The following is a 16,781-nucleotide window of genomic DNA, read 5'->3' on the forward strand; positions in this document are numbered from 1 at the left end:
TTATTTTGACTAATATTATGCAAAATGTATGTATAATTTTCTCTTAGGTGCCAATTTTTGCTTGTTTCAGCTATTTATCTTGGTTATTTGCCGACTTTTTTTTAAGATCTTAATTGCCTAACCATCCGGACTCTACTCGTGATATTGATGATGATGGCCAGGATAAACCTCTCACATTTACACTATTTCCTTTCGACTGCGTGCTTTCTCTCTCTCTCTCTCTCTCTCTCTCTCTCTCTCTCTCTCTTCGTCTCTGCGGCCACGGTTGCAGCGCTGCACTGTTCGCGTCCTACGATCTTCTCAGTCCTAAGACACCAAGTACCAACACTGCCTCACCGACATCCCACAACTCCAGTGTTTCCATTCCGGTGTCCTGACTCCAACTAACCTAATTCTCTTTCCATATTACTATATTATTATTGTCTTTCTTACATCACTGCGTTCGGTGTTTCTCCTCAGGTTCTTGCCCAACTTCATCAGGTGGTTGGGTGAGTGGACCACGTGGCTGGCGGGCTGTTATCCTCACACTTGAAGGGCATGTATGGCAAGTATAATGAGGTCCCAGAGATTGCTGGTACTCACCTCTGTTTCTTGGGCTTTTTCATAGAAGAGTTCTTCTTCTGGACTTATGCTCTGAACATTCGGTTTACGCATCGTCGTGAGACGTAGGCACTCATAATCGAATAACCGATAGGGAATATCACGGGGATTTCTAAGAGATAACGGGAAAGCCAGTCCTAAATCAATCAGCCGGACTTGTGGGTCAGTAGGGTCGTCGCTAATGATTATATTACCACCGTGGATATCACCGTGTCCGAACCCTGCCTTATGAACTTCTCCAATAGCCAGAGCTATCCTCAAAAAAACAAGGAGACTGCTCTTTACGTCAGCACTTAAAATGAACTTATTATAAACCTAGCCCGGACAATATTCCATAACGATTAACGTTGAAATTTTAACGCCTTCTATTGACCTCAAAACACCATAGAGTTTGGGAATTCCACCGATACCCCCTAACTTCTGCAATAACCGGGCCTCGTACAAAGCTGATGTGTCTTCTATGTCGTAAAAGTAGAGGCTAATTAATTCTTTGATCACTACAGGAATCGTCTCACCGTTCTTGAGGGTTAAGGTGCCCTAGTAAGCGGTGCCAAAAACTCCTTTACCCAACTTTTTGCCAATTTTTAGATCCTCAGGACGGATGACTGGGCAGCCCTCGGCTTCTATCCTTTGGCCCATACCTAACCGGGGGCGTCCTACCCTCTTCGAATTCTTCTTACCCCACTTTACGTCACTACCGAAAGACTCTGAAGAACATTCTTTTAATTTCAGTTTTTTCTTGCACGGTTCATCATCATCTGAGTCAGACTGAGGTAGAGGGCGTTTACATCCTCTGCCATTAGAATCGATGGACTTCATGGGGGAATTTTCTTCTAATTTTTGTGTTTTCTTGCACGGTTCATCATCATCTGAGTCAGACTGAGGTAGAGGGCGCTTACATCCTCTGCCATGAGAATCGATGGACTTCATGGGTGAATTTTCTTCTAATTTTTGTTTTTTCGTGCACGGTTCATCATCATCTGAGTCAGACTGAGGTAGAGGGCGTTTACATCCTCTGCCATTAGAATCGATGGACTTCATGGGGGAATTTTCTTCTAATTTTTGTTTTTTCTTGCACGGTTCATCATCATCTGAGTCAGACTGAGGTAGAGGTCGCTTACATCCTCTGCCATTAGAATCGATGGACTTCTTGGGTGAATTTTCTTCTAATTTTTGTGTTTTCTTGCACGGTTCATCATCATCTGAGTCAGACTGAGGTAGAGGGCGTTTACATCCTCTGCCATTAGAATCGATGGACTTCATGGGTGAATTTTCTTCTAATTTTTGTGTTTTCTTGCACGGTTCATCATCATCTGAGTCGGACTGAGGTAGAGGGCGTTTGCATTGTCTACCTTTTGGCTTGGGGAGCTTATTAAGTGAATGGGACATAACTAAGAATAAATAGTTTTTAACAGACGAGAAATACCGAGGAAGTCGATTTATTTGAGTGGACGAAAATGTAGTAAGAATGGAGCCTCGGTAGAGTTGTAGTGTAGAGATAACCAGTGTCGTAGTGTAGATATAACCAGTGTTGTAGTGTAGATATAACCAGTGTTGTAGTGTAGATATAACCAGTGTTGTAGTGTAGATATAACCAGTGTCGTAGTGTAGATATAACCAGTGTTGTAGTGTAGATATAACCAGTGTTGTAGTGTAGATATAACCAGTGTTGTAGTGTACATATAACCAGTGTTGTAGTGTAGATATAACCAGTGTTGTGGTGTAGATATAACCAGTGTTGTGGTGTAGATATAACCAGTGTTGTAATGTAGATATAACCAGTGTTGTAGTGTAGACATGGCCAGTGTTGTAGTATAGATATAACCAGTGTTGTAGTGTAGATATAACCAGTGTTGTAGTGTAGATATAACCAGTGTTGTAATGTAGATATAACCAGTGTTGTAGTGTAGACATGGCCAGTGTTGTAGTATAGATATAACCAGTGTTGTAGTGTAGATATAACCAGTGTTGTGGTGTAGATATAACCAGTGTTGTAGTGTAGATATAACCAGTGTTGTAGTGTAGATATAACCAGTGTTGTAGTGTAGATATAACCAGTGTTGTAGTGTAGATATAACCAGTGTTGTAGTGTAGATATAACCCAGTGTTGTAGTGTAGATATAACCAGTGTTGTAGTGTAGATATAACCAGTGTTGTAGTGTAGATATAACCAGTGTTGTAGTGTAGATATAAGTGTTGTAGTGTAGATATAACAGTGTTGTAGTGTAGATATAACCAGTGTTGTAGTGTAGATATAACCAGTGTTGTAGTGTAGATATAACCAGTGTTGTAGTGTAGATATAACCAGTGTTGTAGTGTAGATATAATCCAGTGTTGTAGTGTAGATATAACCAGTGTTGTAGTGTAGATATAACCAGTGTTGTAGTGTAGATATAACCAGTGTTGTAGTGTAGATATAACCAGTGTTGTAGTGTAGATATAACCAGTGTTGTAGTGTAGATATAACCAGTGTTGTAGTGTAGATATAACCAGTGTTGTAGTGTAGATATAACCAGTGTTGTAGTGTAGATATAACCAGTGTGTGTAGTGTAGTAGTGTAGATATAACCAGTGTTGTAGTGTAGATATAACCAGTGTTGTAGTGTAGATATAACCAGTGTTGTAGTGTAGATATAACCAGTGTTGTAGTGTAGATATAACCAGTGTTGTAGTGTAGATATAACCAGTGTTGTAGTGTAGATATAACCAGTGTTGTAGTGTAGATATAACCAGTGTTGTAGTGTAGATATAACCAGTGTTGTAGTGTAGATATAACCAGTGTTGTAGTGTAGATATAACCAGTGTTGTAGTGTAGATATAACCAGTGTTGTAGTGTAGATATAACTAGTGTTGTAGTGTAGATATAACCAGTGTTGTAATGTAGATATAACCAGTGGTGTAGTGTAGATATAACCAGTGTTGTAGTGTAGACATAACCAGTGTTGTAGTGAAGATATAACCAGAGTTGTAGTGTAGAGATAACCAGTGTCGTAGTGTAGATATAACCAGAGTTGTAGTGTAGAGATAACCAGTGTCGTAGTGTAGATATAACCAGTGTTGTAGTGTAGATATAACCAGTGTTGTAGTGTAGATATAACCAGTGTTGTAGTGTAGATATAACCAGTGTTGTAGTGTAGATATAACCAGTGTTGTAATGTAGATATAACCAGTGTTGTAGTGTAGATATAACCAGTGTTGTAATGTAGATATAACCAGTGTTGTAATGTAGATATAACCAGTGTTGTAGTGTAGATATAACCAGTGTTGTAGTGAAGATATAACCAGTGTTGTAGTGAAGATATGGCCAGTGTTGTAGTGTAGATATAACCAGTGTTGTAGTGAAGATATGGCCAGTGTTGTAATGTAGATATAACCAGTGTTGTAGTGTAGATATAACCAGTGTTGTAGTGAAGATATAACCAGTGTTGTAGTGAAGATATAACCAGTGTTGTAGTGTAGATATAACCAGTGTTGTAGTGAAGATATAACCAGTGTTGTAGTGTAGATATTACCAGTGTTGTAGTGTAGATATAACCAGTGTTGTAGTGTAGATATAACCAGTGTTGTAGTGTAGATATAACCAGTGTCGTAGTGTAGATATAACCAGTGTTGTAGTGAAGATATAACCAGTGTTGTAGTGAAGATATGGCCAGTGTTGTAGTGTAGATATAACCAGTGTTGTAGTGTAGATATAACCAGTGTTCTAGTGAAGATATGGCCAGTGTTGTAGTGAAGATATAACCAGTGTTGTAGTGAAGATATGGCCAGTGTTGTAGTGAAGATATGGCCAGTGTTGTAGTGTTGTAGTCCATCGCTAGCTCAATAAATTAATTATGCACGTGTCTTATGTTTGAGAAAATATAATTAATGATCTTGATAATCAATTATTTACACTGTCACATTCTATGCCTCATAATGTTAATTAAAACTTTTTACAGATATTTTATCACCCGCTTTGATATGAAGTTCTCATCCACAAATAATTAATCGATATGTTTTAGATATCTTATTGTTTGCTTCATATTTTAGACCATTCAAGATTTTCCATTCTCGATATCTGCAACGCGTTGATAATTACGACTGTCTTGATGTACTGTACAACCAGAGAGACCGAACAAACCCATCCCAAGCTACTTTATAAATGTTTTGATGCCATGAACAGTAGGGTGAATAGTACTGAAGCGTCTTTCGTTACGTATCGCAGAAGACTCGTCAACTATAGTTCTTGTCGTATGTATTCAGGTGATGGAGCAGCGACTCCTTTACCACCTATCGATTCATTATGACGAAATAGGTTAAGTCAGTTTTGGATAATTTAAAGGCAAAGTGACTTTGTTAAGCATTCCTAAGTTAAATTTTATTAAATAAGGTTAGGTTAAGTGAGGATTACATGAAGAGAGGTTAGATTGAGTTAATATTAAATTAGAATAGATAAGGATGAGATTAAAATGGATTAAAATCAGATAAAAAATAAGGTTAACATAGGTTAGGTTAGTTTTAGATTAAACCAGACAATTAGAAAAAGTCGGGTTGTTATGTTACAATTAATTTTTTTTTATATTCACGACAAAATTTTTCTCGTCAAGGGAAGACTCGAAGACTATCCCCTGTCACTACTTAATCTACTATAGGTGTATCAGGGAGCATCTATATATATTATAAATAAATCTTCTTTTCTCTCATTTGCTTTGTTGATCAGGTAGCAGTTACACAAAGGAGAATATATATGAATAATTTTACAGTATATTATTTATTCTATATTCTATTCCTCCGCTATGTTATAATGTTATAGTCTAAGTTTATAGAGCCGATATAACCGATATTCACACAACATTTCCCGTTATCTGTTGTGGTATAGAAACGGAATGATAAGGGTCTTGTAATTGGTTTAATAATAGCTGGGGTTTTTTTTTCTTTTTAGGAAAGTTTAACATAAATTATATACTCGCTGTACAGGATTAAATTCGGAAATAAGATTGGTATCATTACAATGTAAAAAATTATGTTCTGCTTTCCTGTAATGAGACATACGATCACAATAACGAACAGAGCTTCCGTTCATGTTAGCCACTGTGTCGTGTTGTGTCGTGTCGTCATCCACCTCCATCATCTCTTCAGTGGCGGGAAAACCTTCCGTGAATATCGTAACAATAACCTCAAAGCAAATCTCTCGTCTGTTTTAAATAATAATTCCTTGTGATCTTCTTAAGTGAAGATGAGGAGGGGGAGGAGGAGGAGGAGGAGGAGGAGTGGGGGGCAGGTGTACGGAAGGGCCCGGGAGAAAGATGAAGAGGAAGAGTTAGTGGCTAAATATCACCAGCATGTTGCGTTTATTCTTGTGTCTGTTTCCCCCTTCCCCTTTACTCCTCCTCTTTCTCCTCTCTTCCGCAGCAAAACAATCATCAGTAATGCCGGCCACAAATCACCTTCCCCGGCTCATAAATTGGGAGTAAATTGGCAGTGTGGAGTGCTGGCCGGTTGATGGACGGCCGGAGTTCTGTCATTCCCAGACCAAATCAATAGAGATTACACATGCAACCTCACTTTGTTTTTCCTCCTCTATTCTTTTACTTTGTTTTTTATATTATATACATATACCCTCTTGTGTCCCCTGAAACGGTGGTGGAGAACGGCTGGTGCTGGAGGGAGATAAAGCTCGCGTAACTAACTTGACTTTCCGTGTGATTGAAGAAATTTTATCAGTATAAAAAAAAAGCCCCCGAAAATTAGTTCAGTTTCAAATTCTATAAGGAAAAGCTCAAATCATTTTTAAATTTCAGTATAATTTATTTTAATTACTTATTCTTAGTCTTATCCTAACTGCGATAAACAGAAACAAATGAGTGTGTTTGTTGATTGAGCTGTCTGTATGGATTTTGGTTTTTTTTTCACTGTTATTTACATCAAGTGAAATAAAACGAAGGACTAATAATTTTACTCTCTGCTTTCAGTTCCACTCAAAGACTCACTATCTCACTTCACTCTCAAGTCCAAATTTACTCTGTTTGTGAGTAAGAATTAAACTCTTCTTATTTGTTTTATGAAATATCAAATACCGTAAAAAAAAAAATCTGTTTATGTCTTCATTCCCACCCAGGGGAGATGGTATACTGCGTTGTTGAGGCGTCACGACAAAGCATCAAGCAGGAATATATCATCTCCCTAGCCAGTCTACTTGTATATGTCGTGGTTTAGACGCATATACCCCATCTCGACTATGCTAATTAGGGGTGTGAATATACCTGCATATTTCTTTTCCCTGTGCGTTTATGTGTGCAAGTAAGTGTAAGGTGGCTTGTGTACTGTTTACGGTGGGCTGTGTGTATGATGGTGAGTGTAGTGTATGTATGATGCTTGTTGAACCCTATGTATGATTTACTTTGTATGTATTCCAGTTTGTATGTGGATATAATGTGTATATAATAATTTTCGTGTATTTTTCAAACACACACACACACACACACACACTTAAACAACGCTATACACACGTACGCTTACTGTCAACAAACACCAATGAGAAGCGTGTGTGTACAGGAAGAGCAAGAGAGAGTAATCATAGGATTTCTCCCAAGCATTAAGCGGCGTGAAGACGTGACATTGGCTATTACGGATCGATAATGCCTTAATCTTCTGCAATCACTGGGTGAGATTACGGCAATCTCATCTGGAGGACTTGCATACGACCTCTCTCTCTTACACACACATACTCTTCTTCCCTCTTTCCTTTACACACTATCTTTCTCTCTTTCTCTGTTACTCTCGTATTTTATTCGTTCTTGCTCTCTCGTTCTCTCACTTTTGTTCTACCTCCCTCGTTTTGCCTGTCTGTCTGTTCGTCTCTTTATCTCTATCTACTGTATCTCTCGCTCTCTATATTTTATTTCTCTCTCGTTCTATCTATCACTCTCTCTCTCTCGTTTTCTTTCTCTCTCTTACTTTTTTTCTCTAATTAGCTCTTGTTCTCTCCTTTTCTCTTTCTCTCTCTCGTTCTTTCTCTCCTTCGCTCTATCTCTCTAGTTCTCATTTTCTATGTGATTCACTGTTTCTCTGTCTCTCTATCTCTTTTCGTACATGGAGTAACGTTTAGTAATTTCTTTCACGTCTTGCTTATTCCACGGAGGGATAATGAAAAGTCACGGACGAAAAATAGCACAGGATTATATAATTTGTTCAATGTATTTTCTATGTATTTTCTTATTCATTTACTTATGTTTGTGGATTAGAAATTCAGAGAAAGTGGGTGGGGGGGTGGGGGGGTGGGGGTGGTGGGGGGTTGTAGGAGGTGTGGGGGAGGAGAAAAGGGGGAAGGATAGAGAATGTTTTGCGAATGTGTGTGTGTGTGTGTGTGTGTGTGTGTGTGTGTGTGTGTGGTAAGGATGATGTGTGCATGTGTTTATGTACGTAATGAAAATGGTACATGTGCATATTTCTGTACGTATGTTTAATTTACATTCGCGTGCGTGTGTTAGTAAGAATTAAACCAAGAATTATATTTTCATGTTTATAACTACGTGTTGAGTTGTGACATAGGGATAACATACATCGGGAGGCACCTACTGTGGTCCCCAGTATACCACTCCCTGTTCCGCCCCGCCCTGTGTCACCTTGTCTTGCACTCACTCACTCACTCACTAACTGACTCACATTATAACAGTACAATACAATTAGATATGATACAGTATACAACATTGCTATACCATAAGAAGAATATCTACAGACGACAAAGACTACACAAATAGACAGAGAATACCGTAGTAATGAACGTATAACTACATACATTATCCTAAAGTTACACAACACTGAAAAGGAAAAACAAAAATAAGTTGGTTTAGCGTGCAACACGTCACCTGTTGAAAACTTCGTCCCAGTGTAGGAAAAATGTATTGTGTTGAGTAGAGTGAGTTCAGTCGAAATAACATTATTAAGGTGTGAATAAACATGAACGTATTACAAGTTGTGTGCGTCGTAAAGCAGAAATGAATTTACTTTTTACTGTTGCCGCCCTCCTGTCGCCGCCTCGTAATTACTAATGAATATGCAGTAAAAGACAATTAAATCCGAGCCTTAATTGACACAGCGACAATCATCAAGGCTACAGCAGTAATGAAGGACACTCTAACAAACTGATTTGACAGATTTATTCATTAATTTATCGCTCCAATAAAGAGTAATTCGTTGCTGGTTTGAAATACTTTATGCCCAAAAGAAAATGTACAAACAAAGTGCTCTTAGTGGTAGTAATTTATGAACAAACAACAATGTGATGGGCATTTGTGAAATATGTGTTTTGAAGGGAGTGACACAGGTAATTTGCATGCGAGAGTGTATGTGCGTATATACGTGAGAGCCTTTGTGTTTGTATGTAATGATTGTGTGCTTACACTGTGATAAATGGTTCTTTCATGCATGTTAAACCGTGTCACTAAAATGTAATTTACGTGCACGTTTTCGACAGCGGGAATGAACTAATTTGCAGGTGCATGTGAGTGTGTGGACACAGTGGCCCAGTGCTCGGCCCCTCTCAATTTCAAGGTCCTCAAGGCAGAGACGAACAGTACTCAACACCATCCACTCGACGTAACTGTAAATACGTACCGGTACCTTTAACAATGCAAATTTTTCGCACATAAGCTGGACTCATTCCTGGTTTAACCGTATACCGCTGAAGAGTCCGGGGCACAGATACTAGCACAAACACGACACGCTCTTAACAGGACCTAGCTAACACGTTTACTCCTTTACCTCGTAACACTGAGAGAGATTGTAAGTTTCGCTATAATCCTTGGCTATTAAATACTTGCTTAGTGAACAGAAGGAATATATTTTTGGGAGTCTTTAAAGTTGTTTGTTATTCAATGTGGAAATTAAGTCTTGATGAACGGGTATTAACGACCAGTCCAGCTGAATTACCCAAATACAGACAGAAAAAACAAACAAAAACAATTATAGCTGATTTAAGTGATTGATTATTTAATTTATTGATATAATTACTTAGAACCAAAAGGGAAGAGGCAGAGAACCACAGTATAAAATCTAAGACAGATCAGACATTACTGTGCCCTTCACCCGAGTTTATCTAACATCAGACAAGACACGAAAGATGAGGCTGACGGTCTTAATATGTCTGTCCTACACATGAAGAGTTACTGCTTATAAGAAAGAGAGAGAGAGAGAGAGAGAGAGAGAGAGAGAGAGAGAGAGAGTGTGGTCTCAGGTCGTAAAAAATTGAAGATAATTATGAATGAACGTTGTTATTTTACAGATTAGCAACAGTGTGGTGAAGAAGTAAGTTAAGCCAGGTAAAGATACACAGGTACGTATGACACAGTTTATATCATTAACTCTACGTGTTTGTGTTGACTCTTAGTATTGTTTCTGTGTTGACTATGATCCGTGACTCCATGGCGCGTGTTTAAGTTAAATCTACAGCTCCTCCATGACGCCATGTTGATTTTTGAATGATATTTGTGTTGATCTTTGTAGTTACTGAACACACATAAGATGACATAGAGTAGTATTAAACTAGATGATTATAAGGTAACAGTGATTATCTCTTTCTATATTGATACTAATAGCCCACAAAGCCTTCCTAGTGTATTATGCCTCACTGAATATCACTCTTTGTTTTTCTCAGGTCATCTATGTGTGTAATACAAACAGTATGTCCATCTTCCAAGGCAGTATTCGTGACCATCGCCCTCCTCCCCTCCCCCACCAGTAGTTTGCATCACGTCTACTACACCTGTTTGTTTCGTTAATCAATATGATACACCTTGATATATGACCTTTCCGATGAGGGACGAACATTACATTACATTACACAGAAGGAAGTAATGACTATATACATATTAAGCGTTATAGTATAATTTTCTGTGATACTTTTAGATAAAACATAACAAACTAGTGACAGCAAATATGATATATAAAAATAAACACAAATTCTGGTGTTTATTTACGAGATTTATTACTACAACATTTGGATTCGTGTTTAGAAGTGAATTATGGACGATAAAATGTGATATGAGAAGCTGTAATAAACCGGTTTTTATAATCATTTAACAACCATGACCCACAACTACCTCTATCACTGTTGCTATTTCTACTACTAGGACTATTGGTAGTGCTATTATGATACTATTACAACTACTTATTTTTAGATGGCCTCCAACCTCCCCGTTCTAGCCATACTTTCACCATTTCATTACCTAATATCCTAATATAAAAGTACCTACCTTAGCTGAGTTAGTTAAGCCACAGGTCTACGCGGCATTCGGTGATTGTTGCCTCATAGTCCATGTCTGCGACTGTTGTTGGTTTAGGGGCCGAAGATTTTGTTCCCTTGAGACACAGCAGAACAGACCTGAAGAAAGAGGGCAGGTGACATTTCAACCAGGCCACGATATAACTTATGGGTTGCTACTTCTGTTCTGTGTAACCTCGAGAGACAGGTCACGGTGACAGGCAGCCAGGGGATTAAATATACTACTACTACTACTACTAACATATCACCATGCCTCAGGGGGCCGACGTGGGTGATTGTTCCATGATTAGTTCCCTCATAAAGTGGATTATTACAGAAGATTGGGAAATTGTGATGTTTGACTGAGTGAATAAAAAGGCTAATCATACGGTCAATAATCGCCAGACTAACTAATCTATTTTCCCCATATTAGTGTAATAATAACAATGAGCTTTCAGTTGTAAAGGTTAAATATATATGAATGTAAATAACACATGTGTATTGATGTTTGAGAACTACACATGAGTTCAAGTTTATGTAGTTAAGTCTTATGCTGTTAGTCTTGTCCACTTATGCTGTCACCTTCTCCTCCGCATATGCTGTAACTTTATCCTCCACATATGCTGTCACCTTCTCCACATCTACTGTTACCTTTTCCACATTTCCAATAGCCTTTTCCACAGTACAGTAAGTGAGACATACCAACAACATATATACATTGAATCATTCATACACCTTACACATCCACACCCTACCCTACCCGACCACAGCCGATCCCCAACCGACCCCACCCGACCCAAGCCGACTCCACCCGACCCCACCCGAGCCCTGAAGGTATTCTTGCTAAGCTTGTAATTCATTCCCTCAGATGACGAATTCAGGAATGGTGGAGAGTCGAGCGGAGTCATAATTCACCGCAATCCCTTCACCTGTATAAGTAGGTCTCCACAAACAGGCAAACACCCACCCCCTCCCCCCCACTCGAACCCCTCCCCCCTCCCCCCACCCACCCCGTCCCTCCCTCTACCTGCCGACCACTATAATCAGGTGGTGTGTGTCCTTGTTTAGTGGAACAACTTAGTGTCGTGAGAGGGGAATAGTTTATAAGACGGACTACCACTCTGTACAAAGTGGCATAAGAGTAAGAAGTATTGTTTTGTTTTGGTCTTTATGCTTCTTATCTCTTTAACTCCATTTTATTAAGAGTTTAGGTATATTACGAGAGAGAGAGAGAGAGAGAGAGAGAGAGAGAGAGAGAGAGAGAGAGAGAGAGAGAGAGAGAGAGATCTTTCGTATGTTGACTAGTGGACTGAATGTATTAAACTGGATTACACGTTTTAAAGACCCTTAGTTGTTAATGCGCAGTAATATATCATAACATCATCTTGTACCATTAATCTAGGTAAAATTTATAATAGTAGCGTGTGATAAACAACTGCCTCTGCTACCTGGGCGCGTGACGCGGTGACGGAAGTATTCACAGTGTCACCTTGGAATTTTAATGTATTCTAGTGACTCAGGCTGCGTCACACAACTGATTCTTGAATTTATACCCAATTTACACCTCTACCCACTACAGCAACGAGTCAAATAGAATAAATAGATCGACCTGAATATTTCAACTTTATTAACTTTAGACGTTACCCAAAATAACAATCATTCGTTCTCCTTTATCGTATATATAATACTCTAAGACATCATTAACTCTTCACTATCAGTTTATTCTATCCTATTTCTTTGGTTATAAGGTGAGTTTTGGTTACCTTGCATGACAGAACCTCAGTGATAAGCTCACGAGTATGTTTTGTTTATACATGGACAAACATAATGTCTCCAAAACTTGTCTACATACGGCCTTACAGATCACGCGAATGCTTTTATTACAATAGCAACATTGTCCTCACACACATCAACAAGTGAGGATATTGTTGCTGTTTTGATAAAGGCTTTCACGCGACTCTATAAGGCATTGTGTTCATATTTTTTTCCAAGACATTGTACTAATTCTAACTCGTATACTGTATGTTGTCTGGAATATTTCGACGCTTGTAGTACAGACCTCATGTGGTGTTGTGGATCTACACTGATGATTAAAAAGAACATGAGAGTCAGGTGTGTTAGGGGTGACTAAATCTTCCCTTCTAGCTAGTTGATACTCTGAATTATTGACCTTGTTTATCCTGCACAAGACTTCAAGAAACGATCAGTCATTCTGTTGTCTCACTGGATCAAAGTTTAGACATTATTGTTATTTATATATTTTTAGTTCATGGTTCATAGTTATAATGGTGATAACTGGTCTGTTTTTATTTTTATTCTTGATACGAAATTCTTGAAAGTTCCTGGAGAAAAAAAGTTTAAAGGGCTGTCCAGTTTAGATTACGCTATGTTAAAGTGATTTCGTATCCCAAGAATTAAAGAGAGTGAATAACATAAGGAATATTACCTAACAATTATTGTCTCTCTGAACCAAAATGTGATATATACAGGATCTAGTTAATGATCGTCTATTGAAGGTTATATCTCTAGACTCCTGTGTTCTTTACGTGGCTTATTGACTCACTCACTCACACACTGACTGAGAGAGATTAATTCCCTTAATATAATCTAGAATGTGATTTACTAAACTCACTAACAACTCTATTCATAATCACATAACTGATTCATTCACTAACATAAATTAAATACTAGGAAACGAATCATCGTCCCTCACCAGCCAAGACCCAAAAAAAAAAATAATGATAATAATCTGTATGCTGGTGCAGAGGAGGTATAAGTCGTACTTGTTGACAGCAGTTAAGACAATCACACACTGCGATAAAAGCAAGACAAAAAAACACGACTCTCAATGTCTTTACTCGACCCGGTCATGCCATCTTCATCCACACATTAACAGGAGACCAAACAAACACTTGAATTTTATTATAATTCCCGACAGCAACAAGATTATAATGACTTTTCCGTGTTATCCTTAGTTATTATCAGGCTTTCTGTTTATCATTGTTTGTATACGTTTACCGCCTATTAGTATTGTTTGTATGTTTGTCTATGTACACTGTTTGTATACTATGAACGTAAATCGTATACTTTCACTGTGTATGTTCAGTAGGCCACAGGTATAGTGTTCCACCCTTTTGTGAACCTTTCCGAACATGTGGCAAAGTCGGTATCGAAGTTGCTTTTTATTGAATGAATGAATGGCTCTATGTCCGTCAATCCGTCCATCTATCCACTGTCTTTTATCATCTAATCTTTTGTGGTTAATTTTATCGGGAGAGTGATTGAATGGTGGTGGTGGTTGGCGATGATTGTGGTAGTAAGAGTGATAGAGGTAAAGGTGATGGTGATAGTAAAGTGGTGATGGTGGTAATGGTGGTAGTGATAGTGGTAGCGTTGTCTATCCTGTCATATTATATTAAAAAAAGGAAAAAAAGAAAACACGAGTAAAAACAACAGGACTAGAGTATAATTAGTAAGACAGGTCATTGGCTGCACGAGTGTCTATAATTAGGCCGAGAAACCACTGCCTTGAGCCTTCATGTCGCCTCTACACGGTCACTTTGTTTACATTTGATATGAGGGAACATTTCTTGACGTTTGGACTGACTGTGTACTGAGAGCTATCTGGTCCCTCAAGGGCCTTCCTCCTTGCCTGCTCCCTGAGACACTGTTTTAGTTTAACAAATTTATTGGCAGAGCTTGTAGTACAGTTTGCCTATTCTGAGTAATTCAGTCAGGTCTTGACACTGAGGGTGGTATCACTTCTCACTGCCACAGAGGTTCATACACAAAGAAATACATCATATTCATTAACAGCTATAAATGTATAGAGGTCAGATTCATATGGGTAATGTCACTGTTCACTGCCATGCAGGACAGAGGTTCGTACACAAAGAGATGCATCATATTCATTGACAGTACATATACATATATGTAAACACACACACACACATATACATACATATACATATATACATACACATATACATGTACATGTACATATATATACACACACGCACACATACATACATATACATCGGTCAGATTCATGTGGGTAAGGTCACTTTTCACTGCCATACAGGACAGAGGTTCGTACACAAAGAATGCATCATATTCATTGACACTATATATAGGTCAGTGGATCACATACATTGGAGTCATATTCTAATTGAAGACTAATCAGTGTGGGCCAGCAGCAAATCTGGGATAAACAGCAAGAATGTCCTCAAGCACACCTGATTCAATGAAGTAATTACATAGTTCAAGATACAATAAGTCAGGTGGCTTGAAGTCTTTGACAGTGTCACATTCAATAATATAGTGTTCAAGTGTATGCTTTAAAGGTTTATCACAAAGTTTACATGCTGAGTGTTCCGGTATGGGTACAGCGTTACTAACTTGCCAGATGTGTCTGTATCCTAGCCTAATTCTGGCCACGACTACATCACATTGTCTGGTTCTGTCCTTATGCTGGCCATACCGGTACCTCTTGTTACAAAATTTGTCATATTTACTAATGCTACAACTGTCAGGTCTCTCTGCATTTCTCACTTCTTCTAGATCAGAGTTCATGATTCTGACTTGAATGTTTTTAATTACAGCATTGGACAGGCCAAGGTCACGGTCAACATTTTCTTTCTTACATGCCTCATTGGCCAGTCTATCAGCACGGTCATGATACCTGATTCCAACATGGGACGGAATCCACACAAATTCGATACGAAAGTTGTTCTCATTGGCAGTTATCACATTCCTTTTAATATCACATACAACTTTAGACATAGAGCCTGACGGGCTGTTCATTGATTTCAAAGCACTTTGAGAGTCACAGAATATCACCCCACCTCCATTTTCTTTGAGGTAGTCTGTGGCTAAGTAGATTCCAGTTAGTTCAGTTTGTGTTGTGCTGGCCCAGTTGTTCAGCCTTTGTTTGTTTGACACTATCATCTCTTTTTCTTTATATATTACAATTGCACAGCCTGTTCTACCTGTGTTTGTCTGCACAGAACCATCAGTAAAAGCATAACATTCACTTGATTTAATACTCTCTATGTGTCTGTTAATAGTTTCTAGTGTGACACATCTCACCACATCGGTGTTTAACATTTGCTTACTACCAACAGGAGTGTAATTAATAGGAACTGATATGTCCAGCCAAGGAGGAATGGCATTAATAGGTTCGTCTGGGGTGATTGGGACATTCAGTTTCAAGAGATCTGCAACACTTTTATGAAGCCACGCCCCAAAGAGAGTCTTTTGTGGAAGGTTGGCGAGATGGTCGGGATTACTTAGATAGAACATCAACTCAGTTTGAGTTGTAGTTTGAGAACCATTGTTCTTCAAAACTTTGACACAAAACATGGTATTAAGTAGGGCTATCCTCTCAGATAGGGAGGGCAGTCCGAGCTCTTTCCTCATGTTTACAATTCTGGTTGATTTTGGGCAACCTAGGATGATGCGCATGGCTTCATTTTGCACTACCTCAAGGCTGTTGAGTTGTTTAGGCGGAATAGTCACAAGATGGAGAGCATGATAGTCAACTACAGAACGAATGAAGTGAAGATAGAAAGTACGAGCATAGGTGATGTTAATTCCACAGCCCTTGCCAACAAGGGTTCTGAGGGGTTTAATGCGCTGCATTAGTTTGTCATGAAGGTTGCTGACAAAGTTTGCATCATTCACACAAATTCCAAGATATTTATAGGAGCTACATAGTTCCAAGGGCATGCTGTTAATGTTATAGTCAAGAGGCAGAGGGTGAGCAGGACGAGGATTGAGGACCCTCGTCTTGTCAACAGATATTATGAGACCGCATTCAACAGTTCTCCGAGCAAATACATCCAGCAAGGCTTGGAGCCTGAGTTTGGTTTGTGTCATAATGCAGATATCATCAACATAGCATATTACGGCTTCGTTTGGCTGAACTGGAATGTCAGCAATAA

The 16,781-nt window shown here is 38.7% G+C and overlaps 1 protein-coding gene across 1 annotated transcript; it reads right to left on the minus strand.

The window, feature by feature from the left end:
* Window positions 1-1,137: 1,137 nt before the first annotated feature.
* LOC121873068 (protein IWS1 homolog A-like) lies at window positions 1,138-1,989 on the minus strand. The gene has a single exon (XM_042376385.1). It carries the CDS (start codon window positions 1,987-1,989, stop codon window positions 1,138-1,140), a length of 852 nt encoding a protein of 283 aa, XP_042232319.1.
* Between the last annotated feature and the right edge of the window lie 14,792 nt (window positions 1,990-16,781).

The sequence above is a fragment of the Homarus americanus genome, unplaced genomic scaffold, assembly GCF_018991925.1.
Source record: "Homarus americanus isolate GMGI-L3 unplaced genomic scaffold, GMGI_Hamer_2.0 scaffold11022, whole genome shotgun sequence".
Classification (NCBI taxonomy): Eukaryota; Metazoa; Arthropoda; class Malacostraca; order Decapoda; family Nephropidae; genus Homarus; species Homarus americanus.